A 19011-nucleotide genomic window follows, 5' to 3' on the forward strand; every position below is an offset into this window, starting at 1 on the left:
AGACCAGGTGAGATGCAATTGAAATTCATCTAATAAATAATTTTAAAATGCCCTGAAGATCTCCTGGATGAAAAAGCAAATTGTGACAACGTATTCATTCTCTTTGATTTGCTGTTGGGGTCTAGTCTTATCAGTGTTGAGCATCCAAGCAAGTCCACCCTGTTTTTTTAATATATATTATGTCTTTATGGCTACTGGCAGCAAGTCAGAAAAAGCTAACCTGGGAAACGGCTTAAAAAACAGAACTTGATGGTTAACGAAGAAAAGTTATTGCTCTAAACAATCCCTAAAGCACAGACAATCTTTAACAACTGGTGAATTAGGACACTGTATGGTGGGTAAGATTTGAAAATGTTCATTGATATCTAATGTACAAGTAATATTTAGCAGTTGTCTTTTCGTTGTTATAACTTCAGGTCAAACTGGTTCAGAAGATCTTATCAGAATAGTCTTTTCATCATGGGAAACTGTGACACAGCACCCATCACTCCTGAGCTCACATCTTTCCACAGTAAGTAAAAGCATCATATGCAAAAATGCGAGTAATTTTCATTGTAATAGGACAAGATATAAAATGCCAACCACATGGCAGAAAGATCAGTGAGGTTCCTCAAAGGACATTGTCAGTCCAGGCAGAACATTTTTTCATGTCATAGTTGTGCAAGGTTACTCAACTCAGTAACACAGACAGAGCACAAGTTTGTAAACAAGGGCGGGAACTCTGATTAATTCCCCCAACATGTTGAAGGCTTGCTCCCATTCCGCTAATTAACTCTGCTTAGTGCTTGGATCAAACCTGGAACCCTCTCAGCTGATAATCTGCAGCAGCTGTCGCTCTTTAATCACTCATATAATAGGACAGAAGTAAATTTGTGCTGATGTTGGAACCCTAAAATACAAACAGAAAATATACAGCATATCAGTCAGCACAAATAAAGGGAGAATATTTGTAACTCCTTCTCTATATTTCAGTCCATCAGTCTCTCTCTCTGGCTATCTTTCCCAGATCCTGGTTTATTGCCATTATTTTCTGTTTTTACTGCACATCTTTGATTTCCTTTTTTTTCAGTCATTATTTGATCTGCACCATCCAGTTGGAGCTCTATAATCCCTACTCTTTCATTTATAATGAAGATACTATCAGTGTAACACCTTCAGTATAAATGAACTCAGTGCATAAAAAACCTGAAAAATGGAAAATATATGGGTGAGGGGAACAAAATTAATTTGACATTACTCACAATTTTTTTTTCGCTGCTTCTGCTGGTTTTTATTTAAGGAGATCAAAATAGATGGGAACACCTCCGTCTCTACGCAGTTGGGATTGATCCCATTGTCTTTTGCATCTTCTTTTGCTCCTCTCTCATTTCGTACTTCTCAAGCTGAAAGAATGTACTTTTTACTCATCTTTTCTCACTGCGGTCCTATAGCAATAGGGATCATTCTTGGTTGCTACCACGTCTTTCCTGCTAATTGGATGGTTGTTCTCCATCTGAACGAAGTGTTTTGAGGGCAGCCCCAGCAGGAATAACATCAAATATGTACTCCATTGCTTTGGCAAGTTCATCACTTCCATTAATGCTGATTTAAGTCTGGCGTGCCACTATCAGCTCTTGTCAGTCTTACAGGGTTCTTCTGGTAACATTGGACAACAGAGATTTTGCTTTCTGAACACTTTTCATGGATTGTGGGTTGCTGAACATGAAAATCACCTTAAAATTTTCCTATCACACACCTATTTTAATATAACCTATTTTTATGATTTCCTGTCATATTTTAAGTCTTCAAGCATACATAACTGTGAAATGCAACATTTCATTAAAAATTCATTTTCTGCATTAGCAATTGGATTTCTTCTCTGCTAATCTCTGTGCAGTCAGTGACAAACACAGTGAAAGGTTTCACGGGGCATTGCGACTATGGAAAAGTGCTATGAGGGCAACTGGAATCCATCAATGCTGGCCAACTATTGTTGGATACTGACACGAGAGGCATCAGATGCTGAGTACAAACAAAAAACATTTTTAGGTCATTTGAAGCCAGAATAATGGCCGGGAATTCCAGTAAATTCATTCTCCCCTCTTCACGTCTATTGTATGTCTCGTGATGGAGCTCTCAATTAACAAGGTTGTGATTTTTTTAATTTTAAAGTTAGACATACAGCACAGTAAGAGGTTCTACCATGCCACCAATTACACCAAATTGAACTACAATCCTGTACATTTTTTTTTTGAAGAGTGGGAGGAAACCAGAGGCTCTTGCAAAAATCTACAGGTATACAATGGAGAGTATTCTGACTGATGTGGAGGTGCCAATGCACAGGACAGAAAAAGGCTACAGATGGTTGTAAACTTGGCCAGTGTCATCATAGGTATCAGTCTTCACTTCATTAAGGACATTTTAAGAGGTGGTATCTCAAGAAAGCTGCTTCTATCATCAAGGACCCTCATCACCCAGACGATGCCCTTTTCTCACTGCTACCATCAGGAAGGAGATACAGGAGTCTGAAGATGAACTCCCAACGGTACAAAAACAGCTTTGCCTCTCTGTCACCAGAATTCTGAATGGATAATGAATCTATGGACACTACCTCACTTTTCTCTTTTTGTACTATTTACTTTTTAAATCTAGTACTTACGGAATTATAATTTATAGCAATTTTGCACCTGTATGCACAACACTAATGCTATAAAAACAACAAATTTTGTGACAAATGTTCATGACAATAAACCTGATTCTGATTTAGATCTTCTCACTGCTCAATGGAGAAAAAGCTTCTGCTGAATCTCATCTTCCATTTCTTGGTGACTGTTAGCTAGAATCAGACATACACAAGGTAAAGACTGTACAACAGGCTTTAACACACAAAGACTTCCACAGAGCCAGGCTGGTTGTAGCTGCAGTAACTCTGAGTGAGACTTCGGGAGGCTGGCGCAGGCTTATATCCCTGAGGGTGATTGACACCCAACCGGGTGGGGCTTGATCCATTCAGACCGACTGATTGACAGCCGGCCAGATGTTGTCCTGTCCCCTTACACTCCTGCAGGTACAGAGGTTGCCCCCTGCAGTAGGCAGGCAGTACACTCCTGCAGGTACAGAGGTTGCCACCTGCAGTAGGCCAGCGGTACACTCCTGCAGGGACAGAGGTTGCCCCCTGCAGTAGGCTGGTGGTTTACCTGTGGTTATGTTCTTCCTCATAAGTCAGAGCAATGTACCTTAAAGATAGGCCATTCAAATTGCTTTATTACATGATTACTTTCCTAATGCACCTTAAAATTATTTTCTTGACTTTACTTGCAACCTTGCATACTCTTCACATTATGACGACATTTTAGTCACTTCTACCTACATCTTTGCCACATGCCTCCATGCCAATTCTTTTGAAATGTCGACCTTTTCTTGCACACTTTTATTTGCTCAGCACACAGTGAGATATTTTTATATGAGGTGAGATTGATGAAGTATCTTACCTGCTGTGCCTCTACGGAACATCTCACCTAATGAGAGCTGTCAAAAGTAGTCACTCATGAAGCTGGCAGGTTCTGTTGCATGATTCCACTGGGACAGGAACTAAAAACTTAAGCTACTGTGCGTAACTTAATGTTGCAGTAATGTGTGTCTGTCAAACTGCTATAGTTCGTTATTGTGTGGCTCAAACAATCTAACAATAGTCACACCTGAATTAAGCTGGCAGCAACAATGCCTTGGGTCCAGCTTGATGGTCTACATACCTCTCCAGGATGTAATCTTAATGGAAGTGTTCATTATAATATACTAAATCCACCTTTCTCAAACTTTTTTTGGCCATGGTCCTCTTTGGACTCTGCACAAAGCTGATTGGTCCTTCCCCTGTGAAGCATTCGACTTTATTTGTTTTTTTTCCGTACTACTTCCGATTACATACAAAATATTGTATGATTATAGTCCATGGCCCGCCCTTAAATATGTGGAGGCTCCTGAGGGGGAATGGTGGGGTGGAGTGACTGTACGGCCCCCATTGAGATTGGCTTCACTAAATTAATTTAGTAAAATCCTCTTTATCTGGAATGCATGCAACCAGCAAAAAAAAAAATTGAGGAAATAAATAAATAAACAAATGCATTAAAATAAATAATAAATAAAATTTAAATGAATATTAAAATTGTTGAAGTAAATGTACTCTGAAGCAACACACAAACCCTTGGTGAAGATGGGACAAACATTCAGCCAGTGGAGTGCCTCAGTCATGCCTCGCCTGCAGCAGCTGTTTGAATAAAGTTTCAATAAAATTATGTTTGAATAAAATGGCCACACCCAGGATGAAGAGCCGGTCAATGCCGCTCAGCACTGAGGTGACTCTCCCCAAGAGTCTCCCTACCCCTGCCTGGTAAGAATCTTTATCTTTATTAATACAGGTTGAGTACCCCTTATCCAAATACCTGAAATCCAAACTAATCCAAAACCCAAAACATAATAGAGTTCAGAATTCCCGAATGGAGAACAGGACATAATGGTCATAAGTGTTGCGTTATTGAGTGTAGATTTTTAAATTTAAATTTAAATTTGTCTAATTCTGTTAATTCTGTTAATTTGTGCATATGTAAATATTTGTATTGCTGAACCAAGCCATGAAAGACCCCAACAATGAAGACGCTGTTTACATCCGGTACCGCACGGATGGCAGTCTCTTCAATCTGAGGCGCCTGCAAGCTCACACCAAGACACAAGAGAAACTTGTCCGTGAACTACTCTTTGCAGATAATGCCGCTTTAGTTGCCCATTCAGAGCCAGCTCTTCAGCGCTTGACGTCCTGCTTTGCGGAAACTGCCAAAATGTTTGGCCTGGAAGTCAGCCTGAAGAAAACTGAGGTCCTCCATCAGCCAGCTCCCCACCATGATTACCAGCCCCCCCACATCTCCATCGGGCACACAAAACTCAAAACGGTCAACCAGTTTACCTACCTCGGCTGCACCATTTCATCAGATGCAAGGATCGACAATGAGATAGACAACAGACTCGCCAAGGCAAATAGCGCCTTTGGAAGACTACACAAAAGAGTCTGGAAAAACAACCAACTGAAAAACCTCACAAAGATAAGCGTATACAGAGCCGTTGTCATACCCACACTCCTGTTCGGCTCCGAATCATGGGTCCTCTACCAGCACCACCTACGGCTCCTAGAACGCTTCCACCAGCGTTGTCTCCGCTCCATCCTCAACATCCATTGGAGCGCTTACACCCCTAACGTCGAAGTACTCGAGATGGCAGAGGTCGACAGCATCGAGTCCACGCTGCTGAAGATCCAGCTGCGCTGGATGGGTCACGTCTCCAGAATGGAGGACCATCGCCTTCCCAAGATCGTGTTATATGGCGAGCTCTCCACTGGCCACCGTGACAGAGGTGCACCAAAGAAAAGGTTCAAGGACTGCCTAAAGAAATCTCTTGGTGCCTGCCACATTGACCACCGCCAGTGGGCTGATAATGCCTCAAACCGTGCATCTTGGCGCCTCACAGTTTGGCGGGCAGCAACCTCCTTTGAAGAAGACCGCAGAGCCCACCTCACTGACAAAAGGCAAAGGAGGAAAAACCCAACACCCAACCCCAACCAACCAATTTTCCCTTGCAACCGCTGCAATCGTGTCTGCCTGTCCCGCATCGGACTTGTCAGCCACAAACGAGCTTGCAGCTGACGTGGACTTTTTACCCCCTCCATAAATCTTCGTCCGCGAAGCCAAGCCAAAGAAAGAAAGAAATATTTGTATTGTAATGTGAATGCATGTATCTTTAAGTCTGAGCGAATGAGTACATTTTTTAAATGGTGTTCCAAAGTCCGAAAAGATCCAAAATCTAAAACACTTCTGGTCCCATGGATTTCGGATAAGGGGAACTCAGCCTGTATTAAGTATATTAGCAAGGCTTTATCTGTAAAATTTGGGGAGGTGGGGTAATTCTGAGGGCGGCATGGTTAGCGTAGCGGTTAGTGCAGCGCTGTTACAGTGCCAGCAATGGGGATTTGAATTTAAATTTAAATTTTGTAAGTAACGGGAATTACCTGATTAAATAATTACATTATTTACATAATTAAGGACTACAATACTTTTTTAAAAAATTACTGCATATTTTGCAATGTCTTTTAAACAGTTTATTCTTAATGCAGGTTTATTAGTTAGACATTTGAAGGGTGTCTCAGGCAACCGGAGAATTTGCATATCCGGCTTCTGCAATCCCTATAGGTGCCAGATACCGAGGGGTTTTTTCTGTCCAAAAATGTTCATATCTACTAAAATTCTTTCTTGCTGCAGCCAAATTGATACTTCATAAACAAAAAAAAATCAACTGCAATAGCATACATTAACTTAAAAAGAGCCAATAAATACAAAAGATATATATTAAATATTCACAGTCAGCATAGTGCAAGAAACAAGAAGTGGTGTTACAACAGTGCAGGCATTCCTCTTGTGGTGTTGGAGCAGTCCCTGATTAGTGTGACAAGGGGAGGTTCAAGAGCCTGATCACTGTTAGATTAAAAACCTAGAGGTGGTGCTTTTCAGCATTCTGTACCTTCTGCCTGAAGGTAGCAGTGAGAAGAGGTTGTGACCAGTGTGATGGGGGTCCTTTGTGATGTTGGCTGTCTTCTTGAGGCAGCACTTCACATGGATATCTTCGATGGACAGGAGATCGGAGCCTGTGCTGGGCTGTGTGTGTTCCCTCATGCAGCCTGTCACAGGGTTCATTCATTCTCTTCCCAAATGGAGGAGTCAGGAGTGATCAGTGTTTGAGATATTGGCCCTACCGGTCTGAACCTAATTTTGCCGTTTGATGAGACCTTGCAGTCTTTTGACAGCCTTGAGCAGGGCCCAGCCTGATTGGAAATAATGATTGGCATGTCTCAACTTTCCCATGTAAACCCTTCAATGAAGGCTGCATTTTTTTTTACTTATCATGCATTTCAAGAAGTTATCTGTTAGCCTTTGACTGCTTGTTAAAATGGTGATCAATCATCCTTATCCTTTTACAATTGGCAGCTTTCACGAGATCTCCTTTCATAAAGGCTAATGGGGTTTGGTCTCAGAAAGTCCAATTTGAAGGATTGTGATGGAAGAATCCTAAAGAATTATTTGGCGTGACATTTGCAGAGTAGCGGAGGACATGAAATGCTTTATTTGGATGTTGTTAAATAGTTCAGGCTGTGCAAGCTGGAATGCTATAAGTAATTGCTTTCAGTACATGATATGATCCTTGTGGAGAAGCTGTTTTATTGTACTTTTTAATCCAAGCTACTAATCCAGGTTTATTTCTCTGTTACCATGTGCAGCATTGCAAGGAAAGGGCTAATTCAACCAAGGAATGCACAATGACACAGGATGGATTATTGTCAGATTTTTGGAGAAAATGTGACAGTGAGGAGCTAAATAATTTTCAATCTGCTATCAAAGGAAATTCAGTTTTATTTAAAGCAGCTGAGGACCATTAAGATGCCTCAAACAAATTTATTTCCCATTGCCATGTATTTATAACATAAAACAGATGGGATTTCAGACACTGACCTCACCTCATCGGCGTACAATGTGATCATCAGTAAATGTAAGAAAGAAAACTTGGAAATGCTGGAAATATGATATATAATGTTGGAAATAATGCAGCAGACCATCTGGCATCTGTGGAAAAACCAATTATATGAGCATTTCCATCTGATAATCTTTCATCAAAACCCTTGAGAAAAAGAAACCATTATGTTGGAGTAAGGAATGCTGATTCGTCTATTCATTGTGATGGGGGCATTGGCACCCCAAAACCTTCCCATAGAGCAAAAGAACCATAGAACACTACAGCACAGAAAAAAGTTCCTTCGGCCTTACTAGTGTATGCCAAACTATTATCCTGCCTCATCCCACTGACCTGATCCCAGCCATATATCTGTCCAAGTTTTTTCTTAAATGTCAAACTGAATCCACATTCACCACTTCAGCAGGCAGCTTGTTCCATACACCGGTGTGAAATTCCTCTTAATGTTCCCTTTAACTTCTCCCTCTTCACCTCAGCTGAATTGTTTTTAATTATTTGAAGTATTTTACTATTTCTCCACTATCCTATTCCCATAATTAAAGAGAGTCACGTCAACAATGTTTGATTGCAGTCAAAACAACTTCCAGATTGAGCTGCAGTTGAATGCAAAATTCATGAAAGGGCACCCAATACACTGGAGGCTTTGAAAATAAAACTAAATCCCTGCATTCAAGGTAGTCCCATAAAAAGATTCCTGAGACCAGTCTTCTGCTTAAAGTCTTCATTGGCTCAATAAATACATAAACACAATGCAGATCGACAAGATAGAAAATCATAATGCAGTAGGTTAAGCAAAGGAGAGGAGACAGTTTACAGTATCTGGATTGTTACTGTAAACTATAAAAGTTCAATATTAAACTGGGATTTATATCCAAGATGTATGCTTTACTACAGAATAAAATGCTTAAGCCAGATATACATAAATCTAGATTGAAATGGAAGAAAGATTTAGGTATACTTATTTCTCAGGATGATTGGATGAATTTATGTAGGAATAGCATGACTAAAATTATAAATGTCAGGTATCGATTAATTCATTATAATTTTATTAATCAATTATATTTAACTGTGGAAAAATTAAGGAAATTGTAGCGGCCGTGTAGCGGGCCGAGTGAGTGCACAGCGTCGCAAACCGTCGCCGGCACAGTTCTGCGGGCCACGGAACAGCAATACAAACAGGTGAATACTCACCTAATGGAGCGGTACTGCGTGCTGAAGAACAGCTCGTTGTCCTGCTGAGTATCCTGCCAGAAGGCGCGGGACACTCACAAGGATTCATTTAAACCTGCCGGTCCCGTGGATCGGAAACACTCCAGTAGTGATGTCCCGCCTTGTCCCGTGGAGCCAAGGACATGTGGTGTATAAAAGAAGATTGTAAAATCTGAATAAAGTCAGTCTTGAGTTGACTAATCTGGTGAGTGTGTGCATTACTTTAGTAGCTTTATCTTAGTAGCCACTACAATTGGTGACCCCGACTGCAAGATTGAGCCGAAGCTTGAATCTACAGTTATAATGGACACAGCTACAGCAGTGGCGGCAGTTAACGCAATTGGACTTCACTTGCCTCCTTTTTGGACCCATCAACCTCGGGTATGGTTTAATCAGGGTGAAACCCAGTTTCGTCTTTGGGGCATAACGGTGGAGGACACGAAATTCTAGAACGTCGTAGGTGCGTTGGACACCGCTATCGCATCTTGAGTAAGTGAATTTATTGCCGATTCCCCTGACGGACAACCAGTACACCAGGTTCTGCCAATTTCTCCTGGACACGCTGGAATTGACAAGACATGAGCGCGGCATGCTTCTTTGGAATATGGAAAGCTTGGGTGACAGGAATCCATCTGACCTAATGAATGAGATGCTCGCATTAGTTGATGGTCATTTCATTGCCTACTCCTTGAAACTCTATTCCTGTCCAACTCCCATCTCGTGTCACCATACCCATCGCTAACATGGATTTCCACCGTCCCCATGACATAGCATGGGAGGCTGATAGCTCTATCGTACTCCCAACACAAGAGTCTGCTCAATTACAGCCCGTTTGGCAGCAGATACATCTCCCGCATCCTACGAGCTTCCTATATCTGCAGTTAAATCAAAGAAGGAGGAACGCACTGATGGGCTTCGAGAATGGTGTTTTTATCATCGTCGTTGGGGAAAAAATGCCCATAAATGTGTCCAGCCATGTACCTACTACAGAAAAAAAGGCAGAAAACGAAAATGCCGGCTGCCAGTAACGGCCTCGGCAGCTGGCGCAAGCACCGGCCGAGAACGCTGGTAAGCGCTAGTTTCTTGGAGACACGGGTGCTGAGGTCAGTTTGCTCCCGCTGACCTATTTTGAAAAAACACATAAACAACAACACCTGGCTCTTTAAGTAGCAAATTGTTCTTCCATTCCCAGCTTTGGCACATGACAGATCACAATTGGGATAGGAGGGACCACATTCCATTGGAATTGTGTCTTAGCTTCTGTTGCATTTTGGGTGCAGATATTTTAAGATCCCATGACTTGCCAGTAGACGTGAAATGGAGGTTCATGCAACAACTTTTCAATCATACCTGCTGGTATGCAGCAAAGAAAGAGTTTCCCATCGCAGGGTGCATACCCTGCACAAAGATGCCTATGCTGCTCTGCTCAACGAATTTCCCCATATTCTCTCTCCTAATTTCATTGCTTCCAAAACAGCCCATGGTGTGTCCCATTACATAGACACTTCAGGCCCACTGATTCATGCCAGGGCTCGTCATCTTCCACCCGATAAACTGCAGCAAGCAAAGGCAGAGTTTACTGTAATGGAGGAATTGGGTATCATTCGTCACTCCAACAGTCCTTGGGCATTACCGTTACACATGGTACTCAATCCATAACGATGGCATTCCGAAAATGGCGATTATTACCCCTTTCACGTTTTTTGAATTTCTTAGGATGCCATTTGGGTTGAAAAACGCTGCTCAAACCTTTCAGCGGCTTATGGACGCTTTAGGCAGGGATTTGGAATTTGCATACATTTACTTGGATGACATCCTCATAGCCAGTCAAACTGAACAGGATCACCACCTCCATTTACACCACCTTTTCCAACGGCTAGAGGAATTCGGTCTTACCATCAACCCTGGAAAATGTCAATTTGGCAGATCCACCATCAACCTCCTAGGACACAAGATTACGGCCGACGGTATATTTCCCTTATTCAGCAAAGCAGATGCAGTCAGTGCTTTTTTCCCCACGGTTAAGGGAATGCAAAAAATTTTGAGCATGATAAACTTCTATCACCGGTTCATTCCAGCAGCTGCTGACATTCTTTGACCACTGTTTCAGATCCTCTCCACCGAGCACAGGGACATTATCTGGACATCAGAGGCAGAGGTTGCGTTTATAACTGCCAAAGAACCTTTGGCCAAAGCATCCCAGCCTTGAGGCTACCTTGACACAGCACTGACGCCTCGAGTATAGTGTGGTTCTTGTCAATGGCCATTACCAACCCCCCTCGCTTTCTTTAGCCGATATCTAAGGCCAGTGGAAATGAAATATAGTACATTTGATCGGGAACTTGGTATTATATCTAGCCACACGGCACTTCTGATATATTTAGAAAGGTCGGCATTTCACTGTGTTTACAGATCACTGTGTTTCACTGTGTTTACAGCTCAAACTACAGGGGAATCACGTTGCTCTCCATTGCAGGCAAAATCTTCGCTAGGATTCTACTAAATAGAATAATACCTAGTATCGCCGAGAATATTCTCCCAGAATCACAGTGCGGCTTTCGCGCAAACAGAGGAACTACTGACATGGTCTTTGCCCTCAGACAGCTCCAAGAAAAGTGCAGAGAACAAAACAAAGGACTCTACATCACCTTTGTTGACCTCACCAAAGCCTTCGACACCGTGAGCAGGAAAGGGCTTTGGCAAATACTAGAGCGCATCGGATGTCCCCCAAAGTTCCTCAACATGATTATCCAACTGCACGAAAACCAACAAGGTCGGGTCAGATACAGCAATGAGCTCTCTGAACCCTTCTCCATTAACAATGGCGTGAAGCAAGGCTGTGTTCTCGCACCAACCCTCTTTTCAATCTTCTTCAGCATGATGCTGAACCAAGCCATGAAAGACCCCAACAATGAAGACGCTGTTTACATCCGGTACCGCACAGATGGCAGTCTCTTCAATCTGAGGCGCCTGCAAGCTCACACCAAGACACAAGAGAAACTTGTCCATGAACTACTCTTTGCAGACGATGCCGCTTTAGTTGCCCATTCAGAGCCAGCTCTTCAGCGCTTGACGTCCTGCTTTGCGGAAACTGCCAAAATGTTTGGCCTGGAAGTCAGCCTGAAGAAAACTGAGGTCCTCCATCAGCCAGCTCCCCACCATGATTACCAGCCCCCCCACATCTCCATCGGGCACACAAAACTCAAAACGGTCAACCAGTTTACCTATCTCGGCTGCACCATTTCATCAGATGCAAGGATCGACAATGAGATAGACAACAGACTCGCCAAGGCAAATAGCGCCTTTGGAAGACTACACAAAAGAGTCTGGAAAAACAACCAACTGAAAAACCTCACAAAGATAAGCGTATACAGAGCCGTTGTCATACCCACACTCCTGTTCGGCTCCGAATCATGGGTCCTCTACCGGCACCACCTACGGCTCCTAGAACGCTTCCACCAGCGTTGTCTCCGCTCCATCCTCAACATCCATTGGAGCGCTTACATCCCTAACATCGAAGTACTCGAGATGGCAGAGGTCGACAGCATCGAGTCCACGCTGCTGAAGATCCAGCTGCGCTGGATGGGTCACGTCTCCAGAATGGAGGACCATCGCCTTCCCAAGATCGTGTTATATGGCGAGCTCTCCACTGGCCACCGTGACAGAGGTGCACCAAAGAAAAGGTTCAAGGACTGCCTAAAGAAATCTCTTGGTGCCTGCCACATTGACCACCGCCAGTGGGCTGATAACGCCTCAAACCGTGCATCTTGGCGCCTCACAGTTTGGCGGGCAGCAACCTCCTTTGAAGAAGACCGCAGAGCCCACCTCACTGACAAAAGGCAAAGGAGGAAAAACCCAACACCCAACCCCAACCAACCAATTTTCCCCTGCAACCGCTGCAATCGTGTCTGCCTGTCCCGCATCGGACTTGTCAGCCACAAACGAGCCTGCAGCTGACGTGGACTTTTTACCCCCTCCATAAATCTTCGTCCGCGAAGCCAAGCCAAAGAAAGAAGACAGATCATAAGCCACTTATTTTTGACTTCAGCAAAATAACGTATCCATGGTTGGCACGACAGCAGTTTCACTTATCGTACTTTTCAGAACTCACAATGACGTAAGCCATGTTTCAGATAAAGACAATCCCATCGCAGATATGCTCTCCAGACCGACTGTATATCATGTTCAGGGTGGCATTGATATTTCTGAATTGCCCAGTGCACAGGCCATAGACCCCAATGTTCAGGCATACAGTACGGCCATTACTAACCTTGACATACAGTGGGTGGTGCTGCAACTGGGCGGCCAAACCCTACTTTGTGACGTGTCTTTGGGCTACCCTAGACCATTGATTCTGGCATCTTGGAGGCGATGCCTTTTTGACCAGATACATGGCTTGTCTCATCCGTCCATCAGAACATTAGTCAAGCTCATGTCAAATAAATATATACGGCATGAACTGAAAAACGACTTTGACAACGGGCACGTACATGCTCCTCCTGCCAGACGGCCAAAATTCAGCGGCCCACCAGGGCACTTCTTCAGCCTTTTCCAGCGGTTCGTGCATGTGGACCTGGTGGGGCCATTGCCAGTATCTCAAAACATGAGATACATTCTAACAGTGGTAGACCATTTCATGCGTTGTCCAGAGGCCATCCTGTTGCCATCCAGTGACACAGAAACATGTACAGATGAAACATTCATCATCAATTGGATCGCTAGATTTGGTGTCCCGACGCACATTACTTCAGACCGTGGAGCGTAATTCACCTCTGCATTCTTTCTTTGGCTTGGCTTCGCGGACGAAGATTTATGGATGGGGTAAATGTCCACGTCAGCTGCAGGCTCGTTTGTGGCTGACAAGTCCAATGCGGGGCAGGCAGACACGGTTGCAGCAGTTGCAGGGGAAAATTGGTTGGTTGGGGTTGGGTGTTGGGTTTTTCCTCCTTTGCCTTTTGTCAGTGAGGTGAGCTCTGCAGTCTTCTTCAAAGGAGGTTGCTGCCCGCCAAACTGTGAGGCGCCAAGATGCACGGTTTGAGGCGATATCAGCCCACTGGCGGTGGTCAATGTGGCAGGCACCAAGAGATTTCTTTAGGCAGTCCTTGTACCTTTTCTTTGGTGCACCTCTGTCACGGTGGCCAGTGGAGAGCTCGCCATATAACACGATCTTGGCAAGGCGATGGTCCTCCATTCTGGAGACGTGACCCACCCAGCGCAGCTGGATCTTCAGCAGCATGGACTCGATGCTGTCGACCTCTGCCATCTCGAGTACTTTGACGTTAGGGATGAAAGCGCTCCAATGAATGTTGAGGATGGAGCGGAGACAACGCTGGTGGAAGCGTTCTAGGAGCCGTAGGTGATGCCGGTAGAGGACCCATGATTCGGAGCCGAACAGGAGTGTGGGTATGACAACGGCTCTGTATACGCTTATCTTTGTGAGGTTTTTCAGTTGGTTGTTTTTCCAGACTCTTTTGTGTAGTCTTCCAAAGGCGCTATTTGCCTTGGCGAGTCTGTTGTCTATCTCGTTGTCGATCCTTGCATCTGATGAAATGGTGCAGCCGAGATAGGTAAACTGGTTGAGCGTTTTGAGTTTTGTGTGCCCGATGGAGATGTGGGGGGGCTGGTAGTCATGGTGGGGAGCTGGCTGGTGGAGGACCTCAGTTTTCTTCAGGCTGACTTCCAGGCCAAACATTTTGGCAGTTTCCGCAAAACAGGACGTCAAGCGCTGAAGAGCTGGCTCTGCATTATGGACTGCCTTTGCGCGCTTTTGTGGCACACACCTGCACCACACCACGGCATACCATCCACAGTCCAAAAGCCTTGTGGAACATTTCCACCGGCAACTAAAGTCCACACTTAAGGCCCAACTCACCGGTCGCAATTGGGTCGATGAGTTGCCAAGGGTTCTACTGGGAGTGCACAAGGCCCCAAAGGAGGATTTGACTGCATCGTCTGCAGAGATGGTTTATGGTATGGTCCTTACAATTCCAGGGGACATTCATTTCGCATCCAACTCTGACTTGGATGTCCTTCAGCTGCTTCAACGTGGTGTCGCAATCAGCAAACCTGTTCCAACCAACTAGCATGAAACCCCTAAATGGCATGTACCCCCACCACTCCTGGGCACTGATTTTGTTTTTGTACGCAGACAGGTCCCTGGAGTGCCATAACAATGGCCATATGATTTTCTGCGTGATTAAGAGAGACGGGGTTGTGTATACTTTGGACATTGAGGGACATTCGCAGCTGTTTAGTGTAGACAAATTAAAGCTTTCCCATGTGGATCCCACTTCACCCATTCAATGCCCCCAGCCCAGACGGCATGGGTGTCCACCTAAGGTACACGCAACTGGTGTTTTAGTTTTGGGTGATGGTTCGGGGGAGGTGATGTAGCGGCCATGTAGCGGGCCAAGCAAGCGCACAGTGCGGTGTTGCGAACCAGCGTCGGCACAGTTCTGCAGGCCACGGAACAACAATACAAACAGGTGAATACTCACCTTCATTTCAAACTTTATTTAAAAGATAGAAAAAAAACATAACATACAGTATAGAAATAAACAAAAAAAATATTTTACATTAACACCCTCCCACCCCTTCAGCCAACTCCCTTAAGGGGAGCAAAAAAAAAAAAATATATATATATATATATAAAGAAAATATAAATTTTAATAGCATTTCAAAGTATTTCTAAATGGATGTATTTCAAATATGGAGACCACCACTTACTAACAAAAGAAGAATAATGATCATGTAAATTATAAGTAATTTTTTCCATGACAATACATACTTTCAATTCATTGTACCAACGTGATATATTAATCTCAGTATCATCTTTCCAAGTACTAGCAACACATTTACGCGCTACTGATAACACCAAACGTACAAAAGCAATTTGAATTTTGTCCAATCCCATTCCCCTTAATGAATACAAATTTCCCAACAAAAAAATCATTGGATCTAACGGTAATATAAAATTATATAATTTTTCCAAAACTACTTTAGTTCCTTGCCAAAATGATTGAACTTTAACACAAGTCCAAACGGCATGTAGAATCCGAATTACTAAACCCATATTTTTTTAGCATTTCCGGGGTCAAATATAATTGATGTAAAAAATTATAATTAACCATTCCATCTCTTACATTAGTCAATTTAATTACATTGTCCTGACACACATTCGCCCAATCATCATCAGGAAAAATAAATACTAAATCACTCTCCCATTTAAGTTTAGATTTCTCCCAATCTGACTTATCCATACTATCTTGTAACAAATTATACATAACTGAAATATAACCCTTTTTCGGTATAGAGGAAATCAAAGATTCAAATCTCGACAAAGTATGTAAAATCATCTCTCTACCATAATTATCTTTTATCAATGCTCTAAGTTCATATTACACAAACAAAGAATTTACAGCTATATCAAATCTTTCTTTCAATTGATTAAAAGAAAGAGATTGCCCCTCTACAAAACAATCTTTTATTGTCTTTATACTTTTAGAATCCTAAATCTTTAAATGATTATTAAACATTTAAAAAGGAATGAGCTGATTATTATACAATGGAGTTAAAATTGATAATTTATCTTTCAATTCTAACAATGTTTTTTTAAATCCAAATCTTTAACAAATGTTTCAATATCGGCATATCATATTGCTGTAACAAAATCAATTTCCAACAAAATATAAATTCATGTATCTCCACCCTAGGAATACACACCATCTCCACTTTAGCCAGCTAGGAGGCTGATCTAAATCCATCAATTTACTAATAAACTTCAACTGGGCCGCTTCATAATAGTTTTGAAAATGTGGTAATTGTAGTCCGCCCAATACATACTTCCATGTAAGTCTACGCAATGCCACTCGAGCTAATTTACCTTTCCATAAAAACTCTCGCACTGCTTTATTCAAATCTTGAAAAAACCCCTTAGAAAGTAAACAAGGTATTGACTGAAATAAATATTGAATTCGAGGAAACATATTCATTTTAATACAATTAACCTGACCAATCAAGGTTAATGGAAGATCTTTCCACTTAATCAAATCTGCTTTAATCCGTCTTAATATAGGTACATAATTTAATTGATATAATGATCGATAATTAGTATCCATAAACACACCTAAATATTTAATTTTATTTGTCCACCTTAATTTTGTAATAGTTTTAAATTCAAAATAATCTCCCACTCCAACTGGCTAAATTTCACTTTTATTCCAATTAACTTTATATCCCGATAATTCTCCAAATTTCAATAAACACTCTTGCAATTGTTTCAACGACCGTTCCGGTATTGTCAACTATACCAACACATCGTCCGCAAATAAGTTTATTTTATATTCTTCATTCTTAACCTTCATCCCTCTAATTTCTTCATTTTATCTAATAGCCTGAGCTAACGGTTCAATAACCAATGCAAATAAGGCTGGTGACAATGGGCAGCCCTGTCGAGTTGAATGAGTCAATTTAAATGGTGAAGAAATCTGTCCATTTGTCACCAGCCTAGCAATTGGGTTCGTATATAAAGCCTTAACCCAACCAATACAAAAGGGGCAAATTTAAATTTCTCTAACACTTTAAATAAAAAATCCCACTCAACCCTATCAAAAGCTTTTCTGCTTCTAATGCAACCAACCGTTTGGATTTGTGTTAAAGTTCAATCATTTTGGCAAGGAACTAAAGTATTTTTGGAAAAATTATATAATTTTATATTACCGTTAGATCCAACGATTTTTTGTTGGGAAATTTGTATTCATTAAGAGGAATGGGATTGGACAAAATTCAAATTGCTTTTGTACGTTTGGTGTTATCAGTAGCGCGTAAATGTGTTGCTAGTACTTACAATAGGTTGCTTTCGGTATGTGTTGACCAAAGTAATTAATTGAAATATATTGTTTGATGCATTTCTATTCTTAATAAAACCTGTTTGATCAATATGTACCAATTTGGGTAAATATTTAGCAAGTCTATTAGCTAATACTTTTGCTATAATTTTATAATCTACATTTAATAAAGAAATAGGTCTATATGAAGACATTTTTAATGGATCTCTATCTTTTTTTGGAATGACAATTATTAAAGCACTTGAACATGATTCTGGTAACTTCTGATCTTCAGTAACTTGATTCAACACTCCTCCAAATACATTAGAGAAATCATCATAAAAAAAGTTTATAAAATTCCACAGGGAATCCATCATCCCCTGGGGACTTTCCATTAGGCATTTCCTGAATAGCTTCCTTAATTTCAAAATCCGTAAATGGAGATTCCAATTACTGAACATCATTTCCATCTAATACCGGTAACTTTAATTTAGATAAGTAAGAGACAATAGAACCATTATCCTGTTTCCCCTCAGAAGTATATAATTTTATATAAAATGAATAAAACTGGTCATTAATTTCCTGAAGTTTATAAGTAACTTTTGAATTCTTCTTAACAGCATTAATAGTCCGAGATGTCTGTTCAGCTTTCAATTGCCAAACAAGTACCTTATGAGCTCTTTCTCCCAACTTATAATAACGCTGTTTAGATCAATTAATTAAGTGCTCAAACTGATAAGTTTGTAAAGTATTATAACGTAATTTCAACCTCGCTAATGCAACTTTTTTTTATCTTCTGTTATACCTTTCTGAAAATCTTTCTCTAACTCAGCAATCTGATTTTCTAACCGTAAACTTTCTGCCATATATTGTTTCTTAACTTTCATAGAATAACTAATAATCTTCCCCTTCAAATAAGCTTTTAAAGTGTCCCATATTACAAAATGACTATCCACAGAATTAACATTCTCAGTCAAAAATAAAGAGATATGCTCTTTAACAAAAGTAACAAACTCTGGTTTTTTTAATAACATTGCGTTAAACTTCCATCTAAACGATGGACATACTACCTCCGAACTTACACAGGAAAAAAGTAATAATGAATGATCTGATATAACTCTACTTTTATAATCACCCTGTAATACTCTACCTTGTAAATGTGCTGATACCAAAGATAAATCAATTTAGAAAACGAATCATGTCGTGAAGAACAAAAAGAAAAATCTTTCTCCGTAGGATTAACTTTTGTCCAAATATCCACCAAATTTAAATCTTTCATTAACGCATTAATTTGTGTTGCCATCTTTGATTTCCTTATACTTTTTGGATATCTGTCCAATAAAGGGCCCAGAACACAATTAAAATCACCACCAACTAAGACATTTTCAATAGCTTGAATTAACAGTAAAAAAGCTTCTGAAATAAACCGCTC

General features: G+C 41.4%; 1 protein-coding gene across 13 annotated transcripts in view; it reads left to right on the top strand.

Annotated features, from left to right (window-relative positions):
* The window catches only part of ulk4 (unc-51 like kinase 4), a 655266-nt gene that overhangs the window by 370079 nt on the left and 266176 nt on the right, over window positions 1-19011 (top strand). For all 13 annotated transcript variants that reach the window (XR_011348088.1, XM_069908808.1, XM_069908860.1 and 10 more), the window contains one exon: window positions 417-511. Coding sequence is in view for 12 of the 13 variants with exons in the window: in XM_069908808.1 (XP_069764909.1) it covers window positions 417-511 (95 nt within the window). In the remaining variant the exon portion in view is untranslated. The remainder of the gene's footprint in view (window positions 1-416; window positions 512-19011) is intronic.

The sequence above is a fragment of the Narcine bancroftii genome, chromosome 1, assembly GCF_036971445.1.
Source record: "Narcine bancroftii isolate sNarBan1 chromosome 1, sNarBan1.hap1, whole genome shotgun sequence".
Taxonomy (NCBI): Eukaryota; Metazoa; Chordata; class Chondrichthyes; order Torpediniformes; family Narcinidae; genus Narcine; species Narcine bancroftii.